Here is a 26229-nt window from a genome sequence, read left to right on the forward strand (position 1 = left end):
TAAAGCAATCATGCTCCAAATGTATGCAGGAGCATCTGGTGCAGTTCTGACCATCATAATGCTGAAAACCTCAACTCTGCCTTTTTACAAGATTAAGTGACCGAAAAACACATAACGTTAACAATATCGATAAACTTATTAATAGCCAAGGAAGACAGAATATGACTCTCAAATGATGTGCAGTGGAGCTGATTTAGCTCAGCATTTTAATTTAGAGGTACAGAGACTGTAGTCCTCAAAGCAGCCCAAACTGACTCTGACTCTCAGTCCTTTGCAGTTTCTCATTTCCCCCTCGCTCCTCCTTCCTTCTCTATCTGCTGTCCTGTTATTTGAATAAAGTAATAAAAGACCCAAAATAATGAGTAAACAAATGGTCAAGCAATACATCCACCGCTGTCTCTTGTGTTTCTAGGAGCAACCACCACCAACAAAACAAATTTATAAAAGGAATTTGAATTTAGATCAACCCACACAGGATGCCAAACACAGAATTGCTCAAGTTTTGCAGGTGGTGGTTGAGCAAATTCATAACCATAGTCTGCAAACAGCTTCCGCTGTAATGACGATAATGAAACTTACTAGTGGATTTTATCATCTACAGTACATCATATCATTACAAGATTCAGAGGATCTGGAGACATCTCTGTACAGAAGGGAGGAGGACCAAAACCAAGACTGGATGGACCTGATATCCGGGGCCTCAGGCAGCATTGCATTAAAAACAGACGTGACTCTGTAGTGGAAATCACTGCATGGGCTCAAAATCACATCCAAAAACCATAGTTTGTGAACACAGCTCATCACTGCATGGTTCAAACTGAAACATGCAAAGAGGAAACCATATAATCATGATCACCAGAGACTTCTCTGGACCTGAGCCAGTTTAAGATGGACTGAGGGGAAGTTGAAAACTGTCAAGTGGACTGATGAATCAAAATCTGATCGAAATGGACGCTGTGTCCTCTGCTTTAAAATATCCCTAATAAAAGCCTGACAGTTTACTAAGGGTTATAAATCCCCTTTTCCACAGAGCTCTTTAGAGACCACAGCTGAACCCTCTCTGTTGAAGTTTGAGAGTTTCAGAAGGCCATATAGAGTCATAGTTCTGCACGGCTATAAATGAACACAATTCTGACTGTATAACTCTGGGTTAGAGCGCTCATTATTCATACTGAGTGCGTTGTCCGGTCAGTGAAAAATGACTCTATCAACTCTAACATCTCCAGCGTTTTTATTTTTAATGTCAGGGCCTTGAGCGCAGCACAGTTTCTCCGTTGGCATGCTTCTCATGAATGATAGTATCATCACACTAGTGACACAAGTTTTTCAACAGTAAACCACAGATGTTGCAATAAATCTGCCACTCACCTTCTACCATCTCTGAAAAGGGTGCAGCACTTATGCAACCTACAGACATGCAAACACACTACAGACCTTTTGTTTGCACAGACGGTAGACTTTTTAACTGCACTAGTTAAATCAATCCCTGGATCTTTAAACTGGGACCTGTTTTCACATGAATCAACAGACTGCATCTCAAAAAGTGTGATTTCACCAGGAGAACTTTGAGATGCAGGTATATATAAACATTAAAGGAAGTTAGAAATGTATAAATGTGTGAATTATATACAGAGATGCATAAAGTATAACATAGGACAACATTGTAATGAGGGTTGTTCCAAACCGACTAATTTGCTCGTTAAATTAAAATTTCGACTAGCCAACGAGCTCAAAGATGAGAAAAAACTCAGAGAACAAGGTCAGAGTTGAGCACTTTATTTAACTCGGCTAGACACGGGATGGCAGAGTCTGCAGGTTAATGTCAACGGGTTTGCAGAGTGTGGCTAAGGTTAGCAGAGCTAGCACCACCAGCCTTCAGTTCTCCGTGCACAATAACGTCCACATGACTGTTTGTTACGCATCGCCCTGGTCGAGTTTAACAGACACACTCTTTATACAACCTTATCTCCATTTTTTAATCAAATCACACCAAATTGCAAGATGCCATCTGTCATCTGTGATAGTTTACCTCTAGTCATCTTTCATTTCACTACATGGAAGCTACTTTGAGACCCTGCACTATGTTCTGTCTTCCCGGGTCATTATCTTTGATTCACAGCCACAAACTGACTCTAAACTTCTCATATTAAAAATCTGGTGCAATTTTATCCGTGCAATAACATAACTTACTATCAATTCATAATATAGAAGTGTAGAAGTGTACATAGTGTATGTATCTCTTATATTTTCTTCATTTTATTTTACTTTATTTTATTTTATTTTATATTATATTATCATTATAACTATTATTATTATTTTATTTTTGTATTTATTTTTTTGACTGTGTGAGCACATTATCCCCTGTCCTGTGTTGTAAGCTGTCTGTCTGTCTGTCTGTCTGTCTGTCTGTCTGTCTGTCTGTCTGTCTGTCTGTCTGTCTGTCTGTCCGTCTGTCCATCCATCCATCCAGTTTACATCTGGTAGTCGTCATCAGCTGGAGCTACAGCACCGTAATTGTAATGAATAAGAAATAAAGATGTGATGCAGTCAGATCCAAAAATTCCTAAAATAATCCCCTTTCAGAAATTCTTGTTTTGTTTTCTTGGAGGATGAAATTTGCTGCTGAAAAAGTATTCATTGTGTTTCCTGTTTGAGTGTGTAGAAGAAACCTTAGGAGTCGTGATGTTCTGCGGTATACTTTATATAATATACAGGATGTTTAACTTTCTGTTCCTCATTTTAACGGCTCACTTATTTTCAGTCCTCACATGAAGCTGCCCTCTCATCACGGAATAAGATATTTCACAGTGTTGTGCTATAAAGAGTTCATCCTGACGTTTAGAGAGAGTATCCAGGCCTGTTTGAAGATTTTATTTAAAAGAACAATAACAAACAATCTTTATTCAGGTAAAATCAGGTAACAATGTCACTTGTGTTCAAGCCAGAGATACAATCAATTAAAATGTGAAGTTTGAAACATTTGAAGTGACCAAAGTTTCATAAAGAAAACAAAAAACAAATCTTGTGATCCCTTCAGACATATGATTAGACATGTGTGGCCTCATGCCGCAGGCTGAAGAAAGAGCTAAAAACTGTGATTTTATGACTAAATAACGAGCAGAGCTTTGAAGAGGTCGGGTTATGAATAACACAAAAGAAGAGGAAGCAAAAGGTATTCAAGGAACAGTTAACATTTTTTGATTGAAAGTATATGTTGTCCCTGACTTGCAGGTTGGGGCTGTATAGAAAGGTCCCACAGTCTGTATAATTCACAGTGTTCCTCTCCTCTTGTGTCTCCCTGTGGATCGGCTGGTGAGCTCCGTGGTGAGGTTTAGCTCACATGGTTTCGGTCCTGGAGGACTCGTCTCTGTGCGGTCATGTAGCAGCTGGATGTTTGGTCAAACTGTGGTGTCTGATTCTCTCTCCCTCAGTGAACGACGTGGAGGAGAGCGAGGGGCTGCCGGCGCTGGACAAACCCGGCTGGTACTCGCAGGGAAACTGGCCGCACCTCCTCGAGCTGCTGAAGACCATGACGGGGAAACCAGAGCCAAAGGTATGCCGGCCGTCTTTATACTGCAGCGAACAGACAGACAGCAGGCTCGCTTTGAGGTTTACTCCAAGTCTGGTTCTTGGCAGAGGCTGAAAGAGATGAAGGCTTCACGATAAATCAGCTCAGGGAGATTCACACTGCTGTGATGGAGCAGAGGAACGTGGCCCTTGGCATGAAAGTGGACAGACCTGCTGTGTGCCAGCATGCAGTGCTGCCAGCTCCCCTCATACTTCTTAGTGTGCATACAATGAAGCCCATTCTCATGTCTGCACTCAACAAATACCCCCTCCTTTACCTCTCTGGTGTGGTGCAGAACTGAGCTTGATAGAAGCAGGACGTAGTTTTTCTTTGGTCCTGTGCAGCTTTTACTTTCAGTGTCCCTGCCGAGGTGGCGTTGGACTTTCTTATTAGCCTTCATTTGTCTTACAGAGTGGAAAAAGTCTGTCTTAAGTCATGATGATATGTCCTTTTAATCCTTTTTAAACCAAATCAAAAGAAGGGATGGACAATTCAAGGAAAAACACAATTTCATAATCACAGGGAACCATCCGGCGATTATTAACCCCCTTATGTTCGGGTGATCTGGTGGTCAATGGGGAATTTATCATCCCAGTGTGCATTAACTAGTGACCAGCTTTTACTGCCTCCTGAAGCACTAGCCTTGATTTTCAATCGTCCAAGTGTGAGAAAGACACTGTCCGTCTGTGTCAGCCCCTGCCCGACGAGGGTTGTGTAGCCATGGCTTATTTGCTGCCTCTGTCCCTAGTTAGGCCTCACATGAATATAAGATGCTACGACAATCATTAAAAACATTCAACAAGATCAATGTATGCAATAAAGTGTAGGACTTCAACAAAGATGGAGAGCAGCCTAAACAGAGACAAAAAACAGTTCAATAGGAACCATGTGTTTAAGTATGCACATTGTGTACATATGTGTGTTTGCTACAAATCTTCTGAAAACACCGGAGGTAGCATCTTGATGCCTGCACAGTAAGCATTAAGACGATTTCCCAATGACATGTAGACGTAATAAGACAGACAGCTTCAATATCATAGACTGTGTAATTAATGGACGAAGTATCCGTGACATCACCCATCTGTTTCTGAAGTGCTGTTTTGAAGACTATTGTCAGTGGGAGCCATATTGGAAATGCTGAACACAACCTAACTACTGTCAAGCTACTGTGAGGTAAAGAGGCGGTATTTCAGCCTTTTCGCTAACAGCTACATGGTGACCGCCTGTCAATCAAGTCAGCCATATCCTTAATGGCAAAACTCGTAAGTTTGCTATCTTCAAAAATAACAAGTTATAAAAAATTCACCCCCCGTACAGTGTGTGCTGAAAGAGTTGATAAATGAGCTACACAGACCCAAGCCGTTTCATGAACCAGGCTGTAAACATGTTTATTTCTGCTGCAAAGATCTTCTCTTTTGAATTGGTGTGTATGTGGTTATCAGTGTTTCTTCAGCCAGCCTCAAGTGAATGCTTGATGAACTGCAGTTTTTAGCACTTCTGCTAAGACTGGAGGTTTCCGCTTGTTCAATATTCACTGCTATGAACATTGCACCGTGTTGGTCCGCTCCTCCTCTGAGATGCTGGTCGGGAGCAAAACATCACTCCATGCAGACAAACCAAGTGGCAACCTCCGATCTCAAACGATGAAGCCCACGTGGAAGTGTTATAAACTGCAATACATCGAGAATCTGCTTGAGGCTGGCTGAAGAAACACCAGAAACCACATAGACATGAATGGGAAAAAGACAATCTTTGCAGCATTAACCCTTGTATTATGTTGAAAAAAAATTATATTCATTATGTATTCAAAATGGGTCATTTTGACCCGTACTGTGAAAATCCACTCCAAAAAGTAAAAAAACAGGTTAAACCAATAACAACTCTGAGGTTGCTGGTGGCCTAGCGGTCTAAGCACCCCATGTACAGAGGCTGCAGTCCTCGTCGCAGGGGTCGCCGGTTCGATTCCCGGCCAGTCGACCATTTCCTGCATGTCTTCCCCCACTCTCTACTCCCCACATTTCCTGTCTCTCTTCAGCTGTACTATCTAATAAAGGCAAAAAGGCCAAAAACATAACTTAAAAAAAACAAAAAAACAATAACAACTCTAATTTATATTATATAAACATTTAGAAAAGAGACATACAATACATTTTTAATTCCAACACTATACTAAAGAACTATTTAGTTAATGTTTTTTTAGTGGCTTCATGTCTTCTCTTGTGCTCAGAGATGTATCTTTGTGCATTGTGCTCATTACAAGAACATTCTTGTTTCTCTTTGGGTATGAAACAACTGTTGCTTTCTCTGTGAAAACAAATTTTGATTATGATGATTGCTGCATTCCTTGGTTTTCATCTGATGGAGAGACAACGGCAGACTCGTCCTCTGAATCCTCCTCATCGTAGGAAAATTGACAATCTGGATCATCAATAACATTGTCCTCAGTCTCTGAAAGATCCTCTGTCTCTGAAATCTCTTCCTCTGTATCACTATCCCAGTTCAAAATCTGTGATAAAGCTTCTTCAGCTGTAATCCTTCTGGAGCTCATTTTTGGTGTGTTTGTCAAAGAGATGACAACAGTGAAGACAGAACAGTGAAAAGGACAAGGGAGAGAAAGTTCGTCCTCTACACACACCTGGGTCTCTGGGTTTAAATAGCTATTCAAAGGCACTCAAAAAAAAGTACATCAAAGAGACATGTATATTTGATCGGAACAGCTAATTACCCACATTAAAGCGTCTGGGTCAAAATGACCCTTAACATCATCTTTGTATACAAACTCTGCACAGACATTCCACTACACATCAAAGTGTCCAGATTTTACACACCAGTTCATGACCCTAGAGGAGGAAAAGTCACAAAATTTCATGAAGAAAAAGAAAGGATAACCAGTACTTTGGTCAACACAAAAACTGAAACGGGTCAAATTGACCCTTAACATAATATAAGGGTTAATAAACATGTTTACAGCCTGGTTCAAAAAACGGCTTGGCCCTACGAAGCTAATCTCTCTAATGGCACACACTGTACGGGGGGGGGGATTTTTTTCTAATGTGACGGTTCAGAAGATATTAAGATTACGAGTTTTTGCCCAAATAAGGACATGGCTGACGTGACTCCCAGTCGGGAACACATAGCTTTTGGCTTGGAGGCTCACACTACGTCACAATCTGCCTGCTTGAGTTCCGTATTTCCAATATGGCTGCCGCCGTCGATTGGCTTCAAAATAGCTCTCAGGAACAGATGGCTGACGTCACAGATACTATGTCCATATTTTATACAGTCTGTGAGACAAACGCAGCTATGACAGAGCATCCTCGAACGCCACCGTCACTTCACTAACAGCAGAGGTGAGGGTAGTGTTTGATGTAGGATTTGACCTTTAGTTAACACTATAGCTGTCTTTGTTGAAACAGGTGTTGAAAGTGTTAGTGTACAGTCCCGCTATCAACATGCATGGAGATGCACTGAGATTCATTGTGCCTTCAAATGTAAAGATAGAGCTTGAACTGTGAGATCTGTGATCAGTTGCATACAGCCGAGTATTAAAAGTCACTGCTTGAGTCGTGAAACAATCAGGTCACAACTCTGCTCAGTAAGTTTACGCTTTAAACCCCCTCAAGTTTGAAAGCACTGCTTTATTTTGGTGAATGAATTTAAGGCCTTCACTCCAAAGTCTCTTCAGAACGAGTGCAGTGAGCTTTGAAATTTATAAAACACTACAGAGTAAACAGAAGAAGAAAAGAAGGTCACATTGAATAGACTGGAGACAGTGCTGAATCACCTGAGCCGTCAGCAGTCTGAACCTGAGCCAGCTACTGAGAGTCCCATCAGACAGTTCACTGAAAGCTGCCTGGCAGAGGGAGCGAGCTGTCCCTCGCTGGAAGGCCTTAACTACAGAGAAATCTATTAAAGAGCCTCAAAGAGGAGGGATATGAATGATAAATGATGCATGTTATATTAAACAAACATTATTACATATGACAGCCCTGATAATTAAAGCACTTTAGTTACTTTAAGTGTCTGACAGCATTACAGACAGGATCCCTGCAGACATAGACCAGCATATTAAAGAGTAAGAAGCCTTTTCTAAACCAGAAGCAGCTGTTTCATCGATCTCTTCACTGTTGGGATTATTTCTGTTAATCTGTCAGACTCTTAGGATAACGATCTGAGCCCGTCAGCTATAAAAACAAGTGCGTTTTAACTTTTTGGATGCCCTTTGATTGGATGCAATTTCCCAGACAGATTATGTTGCAGAGCATTGAGCTGCTGCTGGCTAAAGAAATCTACCAGAGCGAGTCACAACTGTTTGTATCCCTTCAATGTTTATACCTCAAAATAATCACAAAGTATTATCAGATTAAATGACTTACATTATTCAGACTCAGGGGTCTCTGTTACAGCAAACTTTGAGCAGCAAACTGTAAGCAGCAGATTTATTTTGGTGTTGAATCATATTTGCATTGTTTACAAGTCCTCGTGTGTCTTGCTGTTGAGGGAGCTGTTGGAGGGTGAGTCTAAACGGAAGTAAAGAGTAATATTTATAGAGCAGCACCATCCAGTTATAAGCAGCCCTCCTCTGAAGAGATAACACATTGGTTGCAGTCAGCCGGGGATGCTAAAATTAAAAACAAACATTACTCTTCATTTATTTTGTTGATGTTTGATTCCTTTTTTTCCTCAATCAGCCTGTACCAAGCGGCAAACTCCGGTCTCAAACGATGAAACCAATGCGGAAGCGCTATAAACTGCAATACATCGAAAATCCGCTGGAGGCTGGCTGCAGAAACACCGGAAACCACATTGATATGAATGGGAAAAAGACGATCTTTTTAGCAGTAATAAACATGTTTACAGCCTGGTTCAAAAACCGGCTTGGCCCTACAAAGCTAATCTCTCTAATGGCACACACTGTACGGGGGTGAATTTTTTTCTAACGTGACGGTTCAGAAGATATTAAGATTACGAGTTTTGCCCAAATAAGGACATGACTGACGTGACTCCCGGTCGGGAACACACAGCCATTGGCTAAGAGGCTCACACTACGTCACACTCTGCCTAGTTGAGTTCCGCATTACCAATATGGCTGCTGCCATCGATTTGCTTCAAAACAGCTCTCAGGAACAGATGGGTGACGTCACGGATACTATGTCCATATTTTATACAGTCTATGGCCTGTACACAATAGAAAACCAGTTTAACTCTACCATGTCATTTAGATCATTTTAAGAAAGTCAGACCTGTCTGTCTAAGGCCAGTGACAGCTTACACAGGACTTCCTCCAGATTCGCTACGGTCCAGAGCAGCACCGCCGGACAGATGTAGTCATGTGAATCACTGAATCAAGGATTCTCCTCCTCCTCTCCTCATCCATGTTGTCTTTCTGGTCCTCTGAAAACCTCTGACCTGTTGATTCCAGGCCTGGCTCCACTCATCATGACGGTTTGTTGTTGTAGTTAAGTGAAACAGATCTGGTCTTGTGTATCTGATCCGGAGGGCTCCGACCTGCCAGATCAGAGATGCAGCCGAAATGCAACGGAGCGGATCCAGTGGAAGTTAACAGGTTGACTAGACTAGAAACCTCTCAGATCCGGTGCCGTGATAGATTGGAGACGGACCGGACACGGATTTGGCCGTTAGCTTCTGTGCTGGTTCTTCTGCTGGTTTCTTAAAAAACGGTCTGCAATGACCAGGATCCCATGTGGTTCAAACACTTACTATTGACAAGAACCCATACAACCACACTATCCCTTTAAGCTTGTTCAACTGCGCTACTGTCATAAAGAGTTGCACTTTTTGTAATCTTATTTTATAATATTTATTATTTCAGTCGGCTTACTTTTTAGCCTAGCTTTTTTTTTTTTGCATGCCCTTTTTATCTTATCTCTACTTTTATTGATTTTATTTATTGATTTTTCATTTAAAAGGACCATGCATAATGATTAACATTTTTGTAAATATGCCAGAGTTAGCCAAAGGCTACTTTCATCTGTAGTCCCTTGCCAGATGTTGAAAAGGCGCCCTAAAAAGATCAAGATTACACAAAAAAAATAGAATAAAATAAAATAGAAATAAAAAAGGGAGAGGAGAAACTTAAACACAAAATAGAAAAGAAAAGAAAAGAAAACACATTAAAGCACAAACTCAATGTCCGGACACACTGCAGTGTTGACGATAAAGGAGACTTTGACTTTGACTTTAAAGAAAGGAGCGGATAAGATTTTTTAGGCAGCTTTTATTTACGAAACAGGAGAATTTATTTCTTTGATCAATAATCTAAGTCACTTGTTCTTTGAGTCATAAAAAACAGGAGGGGGGAAAGGTTAAAAAAAGCCTGACAGACAGTTTCATAAGTTTGTTTTATAAAAATCTTCCTGCAATAAAATTGGCATGCTCACTCACAAAGAAGTGAAGAATGCCAGCCCTTGCAATAAAGTTAAACACTTTTAATGTCAGATTTTAACAGCAGCTTATATAAACCAGTGAGTTTCAGCCCTGGGCTTTAATCAGCGTTGAACATTTGGAAACGGTTCATCTGGCTTTCAGATGATCTTGAAATGTGACTCAATAAAATCTTTTTCCTTGACGTTTCAATAAAAATACAGTTGAAATAACTAGATTTCGTCAAAAAAAGGAACATTTTAACCAGTTTAAATCATGAACAAGTAAGACAATACATTATACAACTAACTTTAAAAATAGATCACCAGTATTTTTTTTTTCTTCCTGACCTCTCTAAGCTTCTGTACCTTGGATTTTACAGCCTGAGTGCCTGGTATGAACACAGCAAAGAAGCTTCCATAGAGTCTCATTGAAAAGTGTCACATCCTCCAGTCTTGTAAAGGTCTGAAGCAGGTGATGTGTCTGCTAATCTGTTTTTAAATCAGTGTCCGTGCATGCATATCGTCTCCCATCAGACAGACGAGTTAAAGAAACCTTACATAACAGATCAGCTCTACTCCACCCGACAGTTCTCGTCATCGTCCACCTCATCCCCCCTTCCTCCTCCTCCTCTTCCTCTGCTGAATGCCCCCTCTGTTCCCTCGCCACGTGGAGAAAGCTCTTGTGGAATTCAGTGTCAACCTGCACTTATAGCTGCTTTAAACACTCCTCCGGGGTGACCTGAGGCGCTCCGTGTTTTCACTTCTCTCCACTTTCACCTGACAGGACTTAATGCAGGTGGGCTGAATGGAGGTATTCAGGGAAGATTACAATGCTCTCAGCACAGGGCTGAACCTGGAGGGGTCACAGAGGAGCTGATGTGACATGGAGATTAAGGGCCAACTATGGGAAGCGGTACCGATCAGTCTGAGGAGGTTTTTGCACATATAGATGCATGTGTATAAATATGTTATATCTACCAGCTCTAACTGAAGTCACAATTGTTATCACACATAAAGAAAGATCAGCTCTGACTCTTCAGCTTCATTTATTTAGTCACTGTGAACCGGAGCTCTCCTGTGCTGCAGTAACATCTTCTTCATGTTAAAGTCTTCATCCAGACACTGGGCCGTCACACTCAGCATCCTCACTGGACTAACATCAGAAGTCCATCTGTCTGTGGTCAGACTTCTGTCCCTGACATTGTTGTGGATCAGACTGTGAATGTGTGTAGAGATCACATCATACAGGGCAGGTAGGGATACGTCTGCAGAGTAGACTCGGGATACTGTTCCTGATACACCATGAGCTGCTGAAATCCCGGTGGATCAGGTGGATCATCAGGTGCTGTAAACTCACTGAGTTTATCATTCATTACTTTAGCTTTGTGTCGTCTCTGATAAACTCTCTGCAGCTCTCAAATGTCTGTAGCTGCAGCTTCGGCTACTTGTTTATTCAATCCATCTTTTTTGCAATGACAATTTCTGGTGACTTAAAGATTGTTGGTGTTAAAACTTGAGGACTTTTTTATCCTCTCTGACAACTTGCTGCTCACAAATTGCAATCCTGTTATCCTCTGAAACAGTGAAAACATCCACATCCATGATGCCTTTTCTGCTCTCTCATCAGCTTGTTGTCTAGGCTTGTTCATCTTCTCGGTATTTAAAGGTGGATCGCACACCACCACTTACTATGTCCAAAAAAGTCGGCTCTATAATAAGCAAATGGAGGCAGTTAGTGATTATTATCTGATAAAATTGTATTATTGGGATAATAAAGGACAATAGGATATTTCTTTCATCAGGGGTGATCATTTATTGCATCAATACATTCATCATGCATTGCATACAGGCATTGTTTGGAAGTTTTAATGGTACAAATAAAAAATAAAACACCAAAATGTCTCTTCTATCTAGTATAAATGGAGAATAATGTTGTTTTTAAGTATCTTATTCTTGAAATGTATTGTAAGTAGGAGTTCTGCTGTTAACTAGCTTTCCATTCTTTTTTCTACTTCAGTATTTAATGATTGTGCACCAAAACACCAGACAAGTCTGATTTGTATATGTGAATACAAAAACTCTGTTTTTGTAGCAAAGCATTTAAAAAACTGTGGTGTCATCACACCAATTTAAAAAGTAGCATTAGATCCTACCTTTCAAAAAAAAAAAAAACCTATCTGAGTTCTACGGTTACATGTTTTTCATATTAACTGGACTAAGAATTCAGTCAAAACCTTTAAATATGTCTAATGTTAACTTCCTTTGAATGCCAATAATTCTGTGACTTGCATAACTTTTTTTGTCATTTCTGTATCAGTAGAGGGGAGATCCCTGAGCTGTTAGCCCTAAGCTGCATTAAAAACAGCTGTAATGATGTCATTCTATTGGCAGCATTTTTCACAGTTTAAGAGTAATATAACAGGATGTGACTGAACATGAGCCTAAATGACAAAATAGGGTTTACCCTGCTGTCTGGTGAGCCCCCTGCTCTCCCTGTGCTCCAGGCCCCACACAGTGTGCAGCACAATGGGCTCATTAAGGCCTCTCTGCATGCCTGCAGCTCTGTTTACCTGGGCCTGGCTTCAGCTTTAACTGCTCCTCTGAGTGATGGGCCGATAAGAGACGGGGGTCCACGGGCCCACACTGCACTACATGTTAAAGCTGCAGGGAGCTGTTTCTCAAAGCAAGAGGATAGAAAGTCGAGTACAACAACAGAATCAGAAGGTAGAAATTAGCTGTGATGAACTGTATCATCAATGAGAAGTGATACAGACAGTGGTGTGTATGTTTTTAGCAGGTTTGAACATCTTCAAGCTTTAATATTGAAAATATTTCTACTATTTGACTGAGTTCTGAAGTTTAAAAGAATCTTTGGGAGAGAAAATTGACCCCCAATCTTCTCTCCACATATGCCCGTTCATAAGTATTTGGTGTGATGGGTCTAATTTGTAAATAAGTTGATTTTAATAGCCTTAAGACTGCTGAAAAGATGTTTGGTGCTGCATCCTTGCTGAAGGGACTAAAGGCCAATGAGTAGCTGACTCTGATAACTGGGCGGCGAGCATTGGGTTATTTATTGAACTGAGAAGCTAACTCATACATTTAGCCTACTAACCCAATTGATTGGCTTGTGGCTTAGCTTATCATCTTCTGGAGCTTGAAGCTATATAGGATAGCAGCCAAGGTAAGACTGACTACTGGCTTGGCTGAACATTTGCTTCCAAGGCTAGCAACGCACTGAACTATGTATGGCTTTGTGGGAGATACGTTTGTGGTGCTGGTCACCAGCTTATCGGGGCTAGCAACCCATCGGATCAGGTGCTAGCCTAACTGGCTTCATTATCAAAGAAGGGTAACTAACATGCAGTGGCCAGGCTAATAGATGAGCTACTGGAGGTTGTTTTCCAAGCATGGTAACCTGCATCTCAAGGGTAGCAGTGTTTAGAATCACTTACTGACTAGGTCATCATGGTGTAAAAAAAAAAAAGGTAAATGGACTTGTACTTATACAGTGCTTTTCTAGTCTTTCTGACCGCTAAAAGTGCTTTTAGACTACTCGTCACATTTACCTATTTATACCAATTCACTCACTGATGGTAGGGGCTGCTATATAGTGAGGGACCATCAGTATTGGTTAATCTCATTCGTTCACATTCACACGCCTCTGAACAACAGAGGGAGTGATTCGGGGTTCAGTGTCTTGCTCAAGGACACTTCGGCATGTACCTGCCAGAGCTGGGATCGTACCGCCAACCTTTTGATTGATAAACGACCGACTCTACCCACTGAGCCACAGCCACAGCCTCCAAAGAGGGTAACTTACATGCAGCTTTTTCATTTTACTGGCAAATGTAGCAAAATGTAGCTCATTACAGCTACCAATTGTACAATAATCAGATTTATCTACATCCATTCCTATATTCTAAAGAACTTAAAATGTGGAAACCTTTGGGAGAGTTAGTCCTAAATGCTGTCCTTAGATCCTGTTTAGGAAATATTTTATAACTTAACACTTTGGTAGCCTGTGCTAATAAAAGCAGCCCTTTGGAAAAGCCTGTTATACATTATGGTACAATACTGTACGATACGATAAAGTCTAATACGACACGGTATGGTACGAAACAATACAATACAATACAATACGGTAATATACGATACCATGCAATATGGTATTGTATGATAGGATGGGATACTGTACAATACGATACAATACAATACGGAAATGTACGATGCCATGCGATACAGTATGGTAAGATACAATACAATACGAAATTATATGATACAATACAGTATGATAGGATATAATAGGATACAGAATGATACAATATGGAACAATTTGATACAGTTTGGTAATGTACGATAGAATATGATACATGCTGTACGATATAATACCATACGATACAATATGATGTGATACAATTCACTCTTTCCCCTTATAAACATTTCTTTCGGGCTCATGTGATGCTAGCTCCCTCTACAGCACTGTTAGGAAATAAAATACCTTGGTAAATAAAGATAAACATCAGGCTGATATCACACAACATGAACAGCGTCATCCTACTTGACTGGGTTTCCAGGTAACAGAGGTGAGTCTGCCCGGCTTGTTGAACTGCTTCTCCTCATGGTGCTTCCTCTCATGCAGAGCAGGTTCTGGTTCAGGCCAATGTAACTATATCCATCCACAGTGACTCCTCTCTGTAATACGTTGGAATTCTTGGCCTCTGTAAATATTTATGATAGTGATCCCATGACTCGGGCTGCAGCTCTGCTGAGCAATGAGAGGTGCAGTGAGGGTTTGAGCCCCAGCTGTGGGCAGTTCTGGGAAAGTCTGGTAGAAACTGATTCCTTAGAGCTCCCTCCTCACAGCCTCGGCCCACAGCAGCCCCGATTAGTCAGCCTGTTTGTTTACATGTGGAAGGGTCAGTCTGAGACACATCACAGCTCTGTGTGGGGGGGGGACACGACGCAGTTACTAGAAGGCCTTATGTCCTCTTTATGGCTGTCTGACTCCTGGAAGTTTGACGTTGTCAGATCTCACTGATGTGTGCCATCTTGTTTGCAATGCTTGGTGGGCTTTACATGCTTCACAGTGCATTGAGTTTACTTTAAAGGGATAGTTTAGTTTTTTTGAAGTGGGGTTGTGTAAGGTACTTGTAGAATTTGGATTTTATCGACTGTTTTCCATTTATTTTTGTCAAAGAATGAGACTCTGGTCTGCCTTTCCCCGCACTCAGAAGAATGTTAGCACACTTCTGTGTCTCGTCATTTTATTATCTGACATTTTCCACTCAGCCGTTCCCTCTCTGTTTGAAAGGAGCTGAGGTATGCCTCAGTGGAAATGGGATTTAAAGCTTTGAGCAGTATGTGCCTGCTCTTCAGGTTAGGAATGCGTCTCTATAGGCCTGCCTCAGCCTGCTTCTCTTTCCAGACGTGGAGGACAAAAGAGACGTGATGGTCAAAGAGGTTGTGATGAGTTCTGCAGATTTCTCATGTCTGGTCTAGCTCACCCTGGGGGTCCATAAGGTATCTGCCAGCTGACTTTGACTGCTGCTAATAGAGGAATGCAGCTTAAGAGCGACTTTACCGCAGCACTTAAACCTTAGTGCTGCTCTTAAAAGTAACTAAGCTGTCCTCTCTGTCACCTCTTCTTCCTCCCCGTGCAGGTGGTGTACTTTGGAGACAGCATGCGGTCGGACATGTTCCCTGCCAGCAGTTTTGGGAAATGGGAGACGGTGATGGTCGTGGAGGAAATGGAAGGGGAGGGTGTCGAGAAGAGCGACGCGGCGCTGTCCAATGAGGCTCAAGTGGAGCCGCTGGAGAAAAAGGGCAAGTTTGAGGTAAGTTCACTGGAGCAGCTGTTTCCGTTTAGCAGCCTTTCCCCCACCAAACCCAAGCTCCGCCCTGCAATCCACAACCCCCAACCCGAACTCTGTGGGCCTCCACTCCTTTCCCCTGACTTCATGGGCTGACACCCTGAGAACATTTAGTCAAAGACTAATCAGACATCCAGAGTGATGTGTGAAAATAAACCTTTAAGACTGAGACGACCCTGCATCAAAATCAGCTGATTTGCCCCTGCTTTGGTCTCAACATCTCCATCCTTTGGATTGATATGTCTTTGCCTCCACACAGATGTACACATGAGCTAAGGCAGCTATATCTATTCTGAAAAGCTACAAATGCAATGCTAATTTATGGCTCTGTAGTTAAGCTAGTGCTGTGTTAGGATAGAGATAAACTCACTCTGGCACCTCTTAGCTACAAACAACAACGTTCAACGTCTGAGCTGTTTTGTTTTCTTTTGTCTGTACAAATATTTTAACAACAAAAAAAATGTGTCCAGCTTCACTCCTACAGCCGACATCTTAACCCCCTCTGCCATGAATCATTTCTGTCAGCCTTTAGTAAACACTGACGGACTTCTGTACGTCAACACCGGGTGTGAGGAGCTGACACCGTCATGAACAGAGCTCTAGCTTCAAAGCTCCCGCACAGTGTGTGTTACAGTTTATTCAGCAGAGATATTCATTACATAAACTAGTGTTCATGATTACACCATGTCTGACTGGACTCTCTCGATTTCATTGTCCATCTGAGACCATTACCTGTTCTGTCCTCAGTGTATGTCCTGTATACACCTTGACAGACAGCTAAACTCTTTCTTTACACCAAGACTCTGAAGACGTTGTCTGCTTGTCCACAGGTTTATTGGTACCTCAGAAAAGGTTGAAACTATAAAATGTACACAAAACAATATCAGTGTTGCTTTGACATATATACAGTGTTAATAAACATATATCACCTCTAATGAATCAAATCCCTTTAACGTAACCTTATTTATACATCTATTTATTTATTTATTTATTTATTACCATTAACTAGGGAACACAGTATCACACCACAAAATATGTTAATCCCCAAAATAATCTGCTACTAATAAAGATATACATTATACAAAGAACACTTACCCACTATGCTATCAAAAACAAGAACGTTCAGGCAGATGTCCCTGAATTGCTTGAAAACACCTCCATGCGCTCTAATGCCCTTTCACTTTCTGTTCACAGGTCATGTGACCCAACCACTAGAGACACACTTTCTGTTACTCTTAAAGTGACAACACCAAACTGAAACTCACAATAAAACAGGAATAAAATGAACACATTTTAACTGTGTAACAGCACATTACCACTGAGAGCTTTTTCTTCTCTCTCTTTTTTTGGATCAACCAATCACAGCTTTGAAAAAAAATGTGTCATAGCTAGGAACAAGGTCAACCTCGTCTCCTCAGTTACTGCGCACCGTGCACTGAGAACCGCAAACCGCGTACGTCAGGGTTGAGGGGCAGGGGGCGAGGGGTGAAGTCGGAAAGTGCCCATGGAAAGTGCCACGGGTAGCACAGAAGTGTTGATAAAGTTAAACAAAGGAAAACAGGTTCCAGAGCAGCACCAACTCTTTGCTGGTCTCAAACCGCAAATCGCTTACATCGGGGGCGAGGGGTGAAGTCGCCGTCCATGTAAAGCACGACGAGTAGCACAGCAGTGTTGATGAAGTTGGATAAGTTCTCTTCGGGACTTCATGTGATTACGAAAAGCCAGGAGGAACACCAGCAAACATGCTACGTTGTCTGCCATCGTTGTTATTTTGAGGGAAAGTTTGTGCTAGCGCTGCTGGGAGAAGCGGTCACGTAGGGGTGAAGTCATGATTCTTCCACGGGATCAAGTGAGTTAAAAAAACAAACTGGTGCAGAGTAGGTATGCAAGTTAAAACAGCTCCGAACCAGCCCGGAACACAACCAGGTTTGCGTTGGTCAAAAAGGGGAAAGTGAGATCAAAGTCTGTCCGTCCTCGCTCTGACCGCGTTTCTAAATCACTCTGAAGCTAAGACTCCTTGATAGAAGTTCTTAAGTTCCCTTAAGGGAAGTGAGGAGCTCTCTGAGAGGAATCTCATCGTGTGAACAGGCTCAGGTGTTCGTCACTAAACTTAAAGAAACCTGATATCAGCTTCTGCTAGCTCTCATGTGTATTAGCTTTTAAATAGATGGTGCCAGAAAAGAGCGGATGAAGAAGAAATCCTGCTGACAACAAAAACACAACGTCCTCATACTGTGATGTGTGCATGCTGTTGATCCATCTGATGATCTTGATCTGATGGTGTACTTCAGTAATGCTGCAGTGAACTCATTCCCATCATGCACTTCATACTGCAGAGGAGGTGCTGTTAAAAGGTTGGCAGATCAATGAGCTGCACATTTGGCTCTGGGCTGTTCAGTATCTGTCGTGTCTTTTGTGTCGAGTTGGATCATCTGTGTTGGATTAGGTCAGAGGTTTCTGCTTCAACGTGCTGAACTCTAAAAATTCCACTGACGTTTTTGTCCTCTGGCAGTCATACTTTGTTCTGCTTTTTGGTTCCTTTACAGGAAGTATTTTTAGAACATGTTTGTAATAAATCTCTATGATAACTCTGATCTCAGATGTCTTGATCTTCTCTCTGAACACTTCCTGATAATGTCGGCTGATGTTGCGTAAAGCACTCGTTTGTCATGTTTGGTTTGTAAAGTTTGAATCACACCACATCCTGCTTTTAAACCCTGCATCCTGTTGTTGCAATAGCTGCTGCTCATGAGTATAAAAAAATGTATCAATGTTTTCTGAGTGATTATGAGTAACAGTGTGGGGGATTTCTTGTAAAGATTATTCATGTTACAGTCGTAATAACCCACAGAGATGCTTGGGTTACAGCCAGTTTGAGAGCTGGCTTCTTCCCAAAGCTCAGGGCAGAGCTCTCTTCTCCTTTTTATCATGTCTGCACACGTCTAAAAAATGAATCCTCACACACGGTTACATAATTTGGTTTGTGTGTGTCGACTGTTTGAACAGGAGCAAGGCATGAAGGCCCCCTCCGCCGTGTCCGAGCAGTGGGGCTCCTACTTTGTGGACGTACATAAAAGTGGAGGAGCGGACGAGGAGAGCCAGAAACTGACCTGGTGCTGCCACTGCATTCACAAATACAGCGCCATGGCCATCCCCAGTGTGGAGCACATAGCAGGTATGTGGGAGGAGACACAGTATTGGTTCAACTGTAGACACAATCACACAAAGGCAAAGGTCCAAACAAATTACCAACTACAGCAACAGGAGGATGAAAGATGGAGAGACACAGTGATGGTCCAGAGCAAAGTGAAGATGGAGAGCACAAACAGACTGTCATCCAGACAGCAGCTGCAAGTTATTTTAATTGAATGGTATTTTTAACTACTGATACTACAAGTACCTTATTTATACATCTGATATTTTATTCAATTTAATGTGACAATCTAAATTTAAAGGCACAGTGTGTAGAAATTAGAATATTTAGTGATAACTATTTCTCAGATTCTGGGTTAAAACGCTCCCTTGCTCAAGGCTGATTTACACTTCTGCGTCGAATCAACGGCGTAGCCTACGCCGGAGGTCTGCGTAGATCACGTACCTACGCAGAGGCCTACACACGTAGCTGATGTGCACCTCCTCCAAAATTGAACTACACTTAGAACCGACGCGGACTGAAAGCCCTGTGATTGGTCCGCTCGGCGGCATTGTATTTCCCGCATTTACAGCACTTCCGGGATCCCCGCACATCGGCCGTGTATTTCATCTCCTCCTCTCTATTCTTCATGCTATCATGTCTGTATGATAAACAGCAACATGTATCAGCTGTAGATTAACATAACACGCTCTGAATCTCTGAGGAAAAGTAAACAGAGATCGTAGCGAGGCTGGAAGCAGGCGACCGGCTATCAGAGAGACCGTACTGCCCTCTAGCGTTTCGTTGGAGTGTTGCTGCTCGACACGGACACAACGACGCACATGTGGTGCTCATGTCCACGTCAAACCATGCTGCGTAGGGTCAACGCAGAAGTATAAATCAGCCTTTACTCCTTCTGTTTGTGAAGTGACGGTGGCTTTCAAGGACAAGAAGCTCCTGTTAGACATGTTAAGTCTGATTCTCCATCTGTCAAGTTTTTACTATCAAAAATGTCTATCAATACAAGTTCTGTTGTACATAAAAGCAACCACTTTTTTCTTCTTTTTCATCCTCCAAATGGTCCATTTAATGCGGCCACTCACCAAATATAAAAAACACGTATGTCACTAGTTTGTTCGTTCTGTGCTGCTGTAGAAACATGGCGGTGAAAGATGGCAGCCTCTGTTGAAGGGGACCCTCTCCTGTGTAGATATAAAAGGCTCATTCTAAGTTACCAAAAACACAAAGATTTTTATAATCAGGTGATGAAACACTAATTCCAACACACTTATAAACATTAAATTCAATTTCCACCAAGTCTGTTCTGCTTAATTCCTCTACATACTCCGCACTGTACCTTTAGCATACATTCAAAATGTGATTTTTTTTCTAAAATGAGTCACAAACATACCTTGTTTTATTCAATTAGTTTGTTTTATTATTAATTAAATCATTTTTTATACAAAAACAAGATGTAGATTTATCTAGATAAAGACTTAAACATAATCTTGAAAAAGGGGAATCGACTTGTAATCAAGGTCAATTTACATTTTGGCCAAAACAGTATTCTGACTTCATTGAACGTGGGCCCCAATTTCTTTTTCATATTTAAGGGTCCAAATGGCTCATAGATACCAGTAAACTCCTGTAGCTGTAAATGGGTTGTGACAACATAAACTATCAGTCCTAATGCCCCTGAACAGTGTGCTACCACTTAAAGGGCTTGGCTCAGATTGGTAATATACATTTCTAGCAACATTGCAGAAAGGATCCATACCGTTTGTTAAAAATAAAGATGGACTTTTGAGATCAGTAAGAGTCATTATGTAGTTCTTTTCTAAGTCAGCAAAATCAGTCAACAAAAGCAGATTGGCTTGCTTCCAGAAAAAAAAAGGAGTCGAACAAATTGCTTTGCTGCTGCTCTCCCTGCCTTGGTCTGTCATGTATGAACATGAAACTGAGGGGAGGTGTGCTCTCCCAGCAGCAGGCTTTCCAAAGTGCCTAAGCTAAGTTCCTAAATTATATTTTCTGTTCTGAGCATGGAGATGAACATAAGTCTTCTTTCCTGCTGTGTTATATTTACAGTTAAATAGTGTTTCCATTTTGTCCTGATCTGTTTTAAGTGAGAGGGATAAAGAGAATCAAATGTTTGACATATTTAAATGTGCCTTCTTTTCCACAGAATAATGAATCACAACTCTCAGACATTTGCTGTTTCTTCTTTTCAGCGGTAGAGCATCAAACGTGCATGTGGCCTGCACATGTCCTGGATCACTTTCAGTTCACTTTCCCCTGTTTCCTTTTTTCTTTCTTCAGATCTCCCTCTGGATTACAAGTTCCCCAGGTTCTCTCCCGACAAGCCCTGCACCACCGGCTACTACCCTCGGCCCCCGGATTCTCTGCTGAAGAGGTGCGAGAGTCTGTCGTAAAAATACAGAAGAGAAGTAGGAAAAAGTCCTCCCTTACCCCTCTGCCTCAGGAGAGGAATGTGCCATTTTTGCCTGTAGTTTGTCACCTGACCCGCCGCCATCTGTGGAGCACAGGAAGCATACACTCCTCACCCATTCAGAGAAACCATGTGAATGTAAGCCACAGTATCTCTCTGTAATAACGCCTACATCTGAACGTCGTTTCGTGGTTTAGTGTACCGTACACGTGGAAATATGAAACGTGTGTGTGTGTGTGTCTGCAAACAGTACCAATAAGAAATGTAGTGTTTTTATTGTTTCATGTGTGAGGCCAAATTTATTTTCTACGGTAGGTTGTTGAAAAATCCAAACTCTTCTAAGAAAGTGAACACTCACCGTTTCTTTTATTCTGAAGGGATTACCTCAAGAAAGGAACCAGATTGTCAAACTGCGTTTGCCCTGAAAGTCTTTGGTATTATCGTGCCAGTATTTCTGTCTCACACTGTCACCGTAAAGTCTTATTCTTTGAAATATAGTTTCACAGTATGCATTTTAGTAACCTTAACATGAGGGTCAAAGAGTAGTTCTGGTGTTTCTAAACCAGGGCCATATTTTAACATATTTATGGGTCTAAATTGATGAGAGGTACAAAAAGTTTTGAGTTGCAGCAGTTGTATTTTCCTCCTGCAGCCTTGAGGCAGGTTGTAATGGCTGTAATTTAATATTCTTGTACAGTAGAGAGGATCTCTAAAGAGACCCTTCATGTTAGGAGAAGATCATTTTTGGAAACAAGAAGCAGCAACATTTTTGCTCTTCTCAAAAGCACCTGACTCCATTGATGATAGCAATAATTCAGGGCCTGTGTCCACTTACAGTGCCCACAACATCAGTTCCAGGGTGAAGTTTCTGAAGTTGTCCCACACAGCATATAGAAAGCATTATAAAAATGGAAATGAATCATGTCTTAGCATTAACAGCAGTTCAAGGTCTGGGTAGTTTCTTCCCTGCCATTTTTGTTGACAAAGCTGAGATCACAAGTCACACCCCTTCTTGATTTTGATTGATCAGTGAGTTTGAAGCAACATTGACGAGCATGGCGATGTTCCTAAAGTTTAACTTTCTTCAACTGCAAACTCCTTGAGTACATCAACAAAAAACAGCTGACACCACTTAAAACACCAGACTGTATTGGTATTGTAGGCACTGTAAACACAGAAAATGCTTTCAGTGGAAATAGGCCCTTAACCTTGCAGAACATGAGATCTCTCGATCAGCTAGTTTCTTTGTTTGTTTTTTTAGTATCATTGTGTGCTGTTGAAACATGGTCTTTATGGATCTGAAATTACTATTTCAACAACAAAGTCTCCCAATATGTGACTATCTCAGACATTTGTGAACTAGAAACTCATGTTAACCACAAGTGAAAGTGAGGCTTTTTGTTTGGCGACTTTAAAGAAAGTGACATATTTGGTGTTACTATTAAAACTCTATCCCAGTAGGGATCCATTCTTCAATAATGTTGGACACCAAGAGTAACAATCTGAGTCTGTAAGTTGCAAAAAACAATAGAGTTTGTCCAGCTGTGATTGGGCCTCTTCGCCTCCAGGTTCACATTGCAGCCATTACAGCCTGTTTCAAGCATGCCTGCTCACTGGACCAATTTAAAACATTTTTCACCTGTTAGTCATTCAGATCCCAAAATATGTAAATATAAGTCTCCAGTCTAGAGCATCAGGATTCCTCTTGAGGTCAAAAGTTCCAGCTGTGTCCGTTTTTGTAGACGGTGTTAATCTTCAGGTCATTGTTGCTGAATATTTAGCACAATGCTGTACTTTGTGTTTGCTGTCATAAAAAACACATCTTTGGGAAACACTTAATAACAGTAATAAGAATTGATGATGAAGACTATGCTAGATGTTCTCTGTATTATTTTTTGGTGCAACAGTGACATGTGCTGTTTGAGTGATTGTGTTAAAATATGGACTACTTGTGTGTTCATTCGTATGCAGTACCAGACTGAGATATGCTTTAACCGACTTCTGAATGGTTATTTTGTCGGTGTGCATTTACAAGTTGTGCCATAATATTTAAGGAACACTAAATGAGGGATAAATCTGTTAGTTTGTGCTGAAGCCACATCACAGACGATTGGTTTATCTTTGTGAATCTGGGTAGTGTTTAGCTGAGCTGAGTGAACCACAGCTCATGCCTCTGTCTCTAAAATTCAAAATGACGAATGGCCACAAAATTGAAAGCTTTTCTTTTGTATGCCAGACGGCAGACTTAGGACTGAGCAAACTAGAGGTCTTCACTGGTCTACTTGGTCCAGAGTCATGCTTACAAACTACTAACCTTTTTCTTTTAGACCTGAGCTTGAATCAGAAATGTCTCATTCCAAATGAGCATTTTGGTTTCATTTCAGAACTTATCTTGTGCTAACACGTCTTAAAATATATGACATGACCATTCTTGTACAGTGGACTTAAAAGTGCCAGTGGAAACAAAAAAATGGACATTGCAGTTGTACAAAAGTGAAGCCAAAATAAACCCTGCAATCGGCATTTACATCTTACACTGCGGAGACTTTTTTAGCCACAGTGCATGTAGAAGAGATTGGCTGGTGGAGTCACAAAATTGTGAAAAGAAAAGAAAATCCGGTGCACACAGCGCTACAGGAGCCTCATTGGTCAACAGAGAGGTCAGTCGTGACATCACATCCCCTCTTTACAGCATCAAATAACTAATTCAATCTAAACTTGTCAGAAAACTGAACACTGTGACGTAACTAACTATGATGACAGAAACCATGTCTGACAAACATTTATTTGACCTGTATTTGGATTTTAGAGTTTGACCCATGCCCCATCTGTCAACATGGAGGAGGCAGGGTTTATGAGCTACCCTGTAGCCAGTCAGACGAGGGAAAGCTAAATGTTTTGGCTTCATTTTTGGGGAGCTGTCATGTCATTCATTTTTTGGGCCACCCAAAACGACAATATCTGGTCAGGGTTGATAACACTGCTGAAACAAGAAGCCCTCACACCTCCTGCACACAGTTACAACTACATAAACTGTGAACACTAGATGATAAAACAAGCAGTGCCTGTAATGAGTTATTTGTGTTGACTTCATCACTGTTGCTAAAAGCTGTTTTCTTCTAGATACAGGCCTCTGTATAGAGGGGTGATGAATCAGGGAGATACACATTTCACCAATACAACCCAACAAGAAAGCTAATGTGGGTTTCTGCCCCATCATTCTTAAAAAAAAACCTTTGTTTCTGCCATTAATACTAAAACACAAACGAAGTGTTTCAAACTAGAAAGTGGTCAGTAGTATCAGATTCAGGAGCTGTTTAACATCAGTTTGTATTGAAGCTCAGCTTAAAGCTAGCTAAATGAACGCTAATTTTGAAAAAAACATGTAGCGAGGATTAACAACAGTAACTGAAAAAGACTTGAGACCTTAATCCTGTCAGGTACTACTTATATTCTCTGTAATAGCTTCCAGGTGGGGTCCTAATACATTCTTGGGACTGTGGCATGTCCATGTAGTATATCCAATGTAATATATCCCACTGGATCCTGGTGGACTGGGTCAATTTTTCTGTTAGCATTCTGTGGCTACATGCTAACGCAACCACCCTGTTGCTACGATAAGCTCAAACAAATGCGGGTAGCAAATTATGTCAAGTAAGTAAGCAGAGAGCTTTACTATATCCATAGCCTTGAGTCAATAGCAACAAATGTCAAAATATTGAGGGTTTTTAGATGGTCAGCGTAGTTAGCTAGCTTACTCTGGTCTATTTTGCGATAGATAATAACGCTAAGGGTCAAGAAGCACAACAGAGGGACCTCTGATTTTGGAAACACTCCCTCTACTTTGGAAAGAGATAAAGAAACCATAGCAGCACAGAGACAAGCTAACTAGTGGGAACTATAGCTAGCATTAGCCCTGCTATAGACAGTCACAGCACCCAGCTGGTTTTCATTATAATTATCTTTTTAAACTAATAAAGCCTGGTTGTTTCTACATAAATTAGTTAAAGAATAGAAGTAACACTACGTAGAGTTTTTTTGGAAATAGTTTGATCAAGCTAGAGTAGCTTCTTGGCTAGCTGGTTTGCTGGATAGTCCCTTTATTCTTGGTTCAAAGCTAGGCTAAACATCCCAGACCTTTCACTCTGTTAACCACACATACGTAGGTGATTCTGGTTTTACCCTTTTTACCTGGCTTTGTGTGCGTAACTAAACAGGGGGATTTCCCAAATGTCAAAGTGTTCCTTGAAGATGACCATCATCTCACTCATACGGACAGATTACTTCAGAATACTTTAAGAAAAGCTGCATCCAGCTCTCAGCGTGTACGTGGGATTGGTCATCCAAAGTGAGTTCTTAATTGTGCTGTGTGTGTGCAGGTGTTTTATGCATACAGCTGTTGTGATTGTACTCTTCTTTTCTCATCTGACCTGGAAAATTTGACATGCACATTTGCCTTATGTTGGAAGCATTTGTGGTCTTAATTTCCTTAAAACACAGGAAAGTTTAATTCTGTGTTTTAGTGTTAAAGTACTGTCTATGAAATAAAATGTTCTACAGTTTTCTTATAAGAGGTTGTCTCTGAGTTCTTTGCAATTTACAGCAAACAAAAACTTTGAACTAAAGTGTCCACACACTGTTTGTGATCCATTTTCAAAGTTAGCTCTCAATATAAATATATAGTCCAGGTTAAATTACTCTTTGATATGTGGAAGAAGCATGTATCTTTTTTGAGCACCTTTTTTTTCCAAGGATTACAGCTTCAGGCAATTTTTTTTTGACCTGCCCAAAAATAAGGAGACACTCACTGCCCTTTTGTTGTA

General features: G+C 41.1%; 1 protein-coding gene across 1 annotated transcript in view; it reads left to right on the forward strand.

The window, feature by feature from the left end:
* The window catches only part of nt5dc1 (5'-nucleotidase domain containing 1), an 88114-nt gene extending 62137 nt beyond the window's left edge, over window positions 1–25977 (forward strand). The window contains exons 9-12 of the mRNA XM_034699760.1: window positions 3432–3553; window positions 15618–15791; window positions 18834–19002; window positions 21277–25977. Of these exons, the coding sequence (XP_034555651.1) occupies window positions 3432–3553; window positions 15618–15791; window positions 18834–19002; window positions 21277–21389 (578 nt within the window). The 3' untranslated portion in view covers window positions 21390–25977. The remainder of the gene's footprint in view (window positions 1–3431; window positions 3554–15617; window positions 15792–18833; window positions 19003–21276) is intronic.
* Window positions 25978–26229: the final 252 nt, after the last annotated feature.

This window comes from Notolabrus celidotus, chromosome 13 (assembly GCF_009762535.1).
Source record: "Notolabrus celidotus isolate fNotCel1 chromosome 13, fNotCel1.pri, whole genome shotgun sequence".
Taxonomy (NCBI): Eukaryota; Metazoa; Chordata; class Actinopteri; order Labriformes; family Labridae; genus Notolabrus; species Notolabrus celidotus.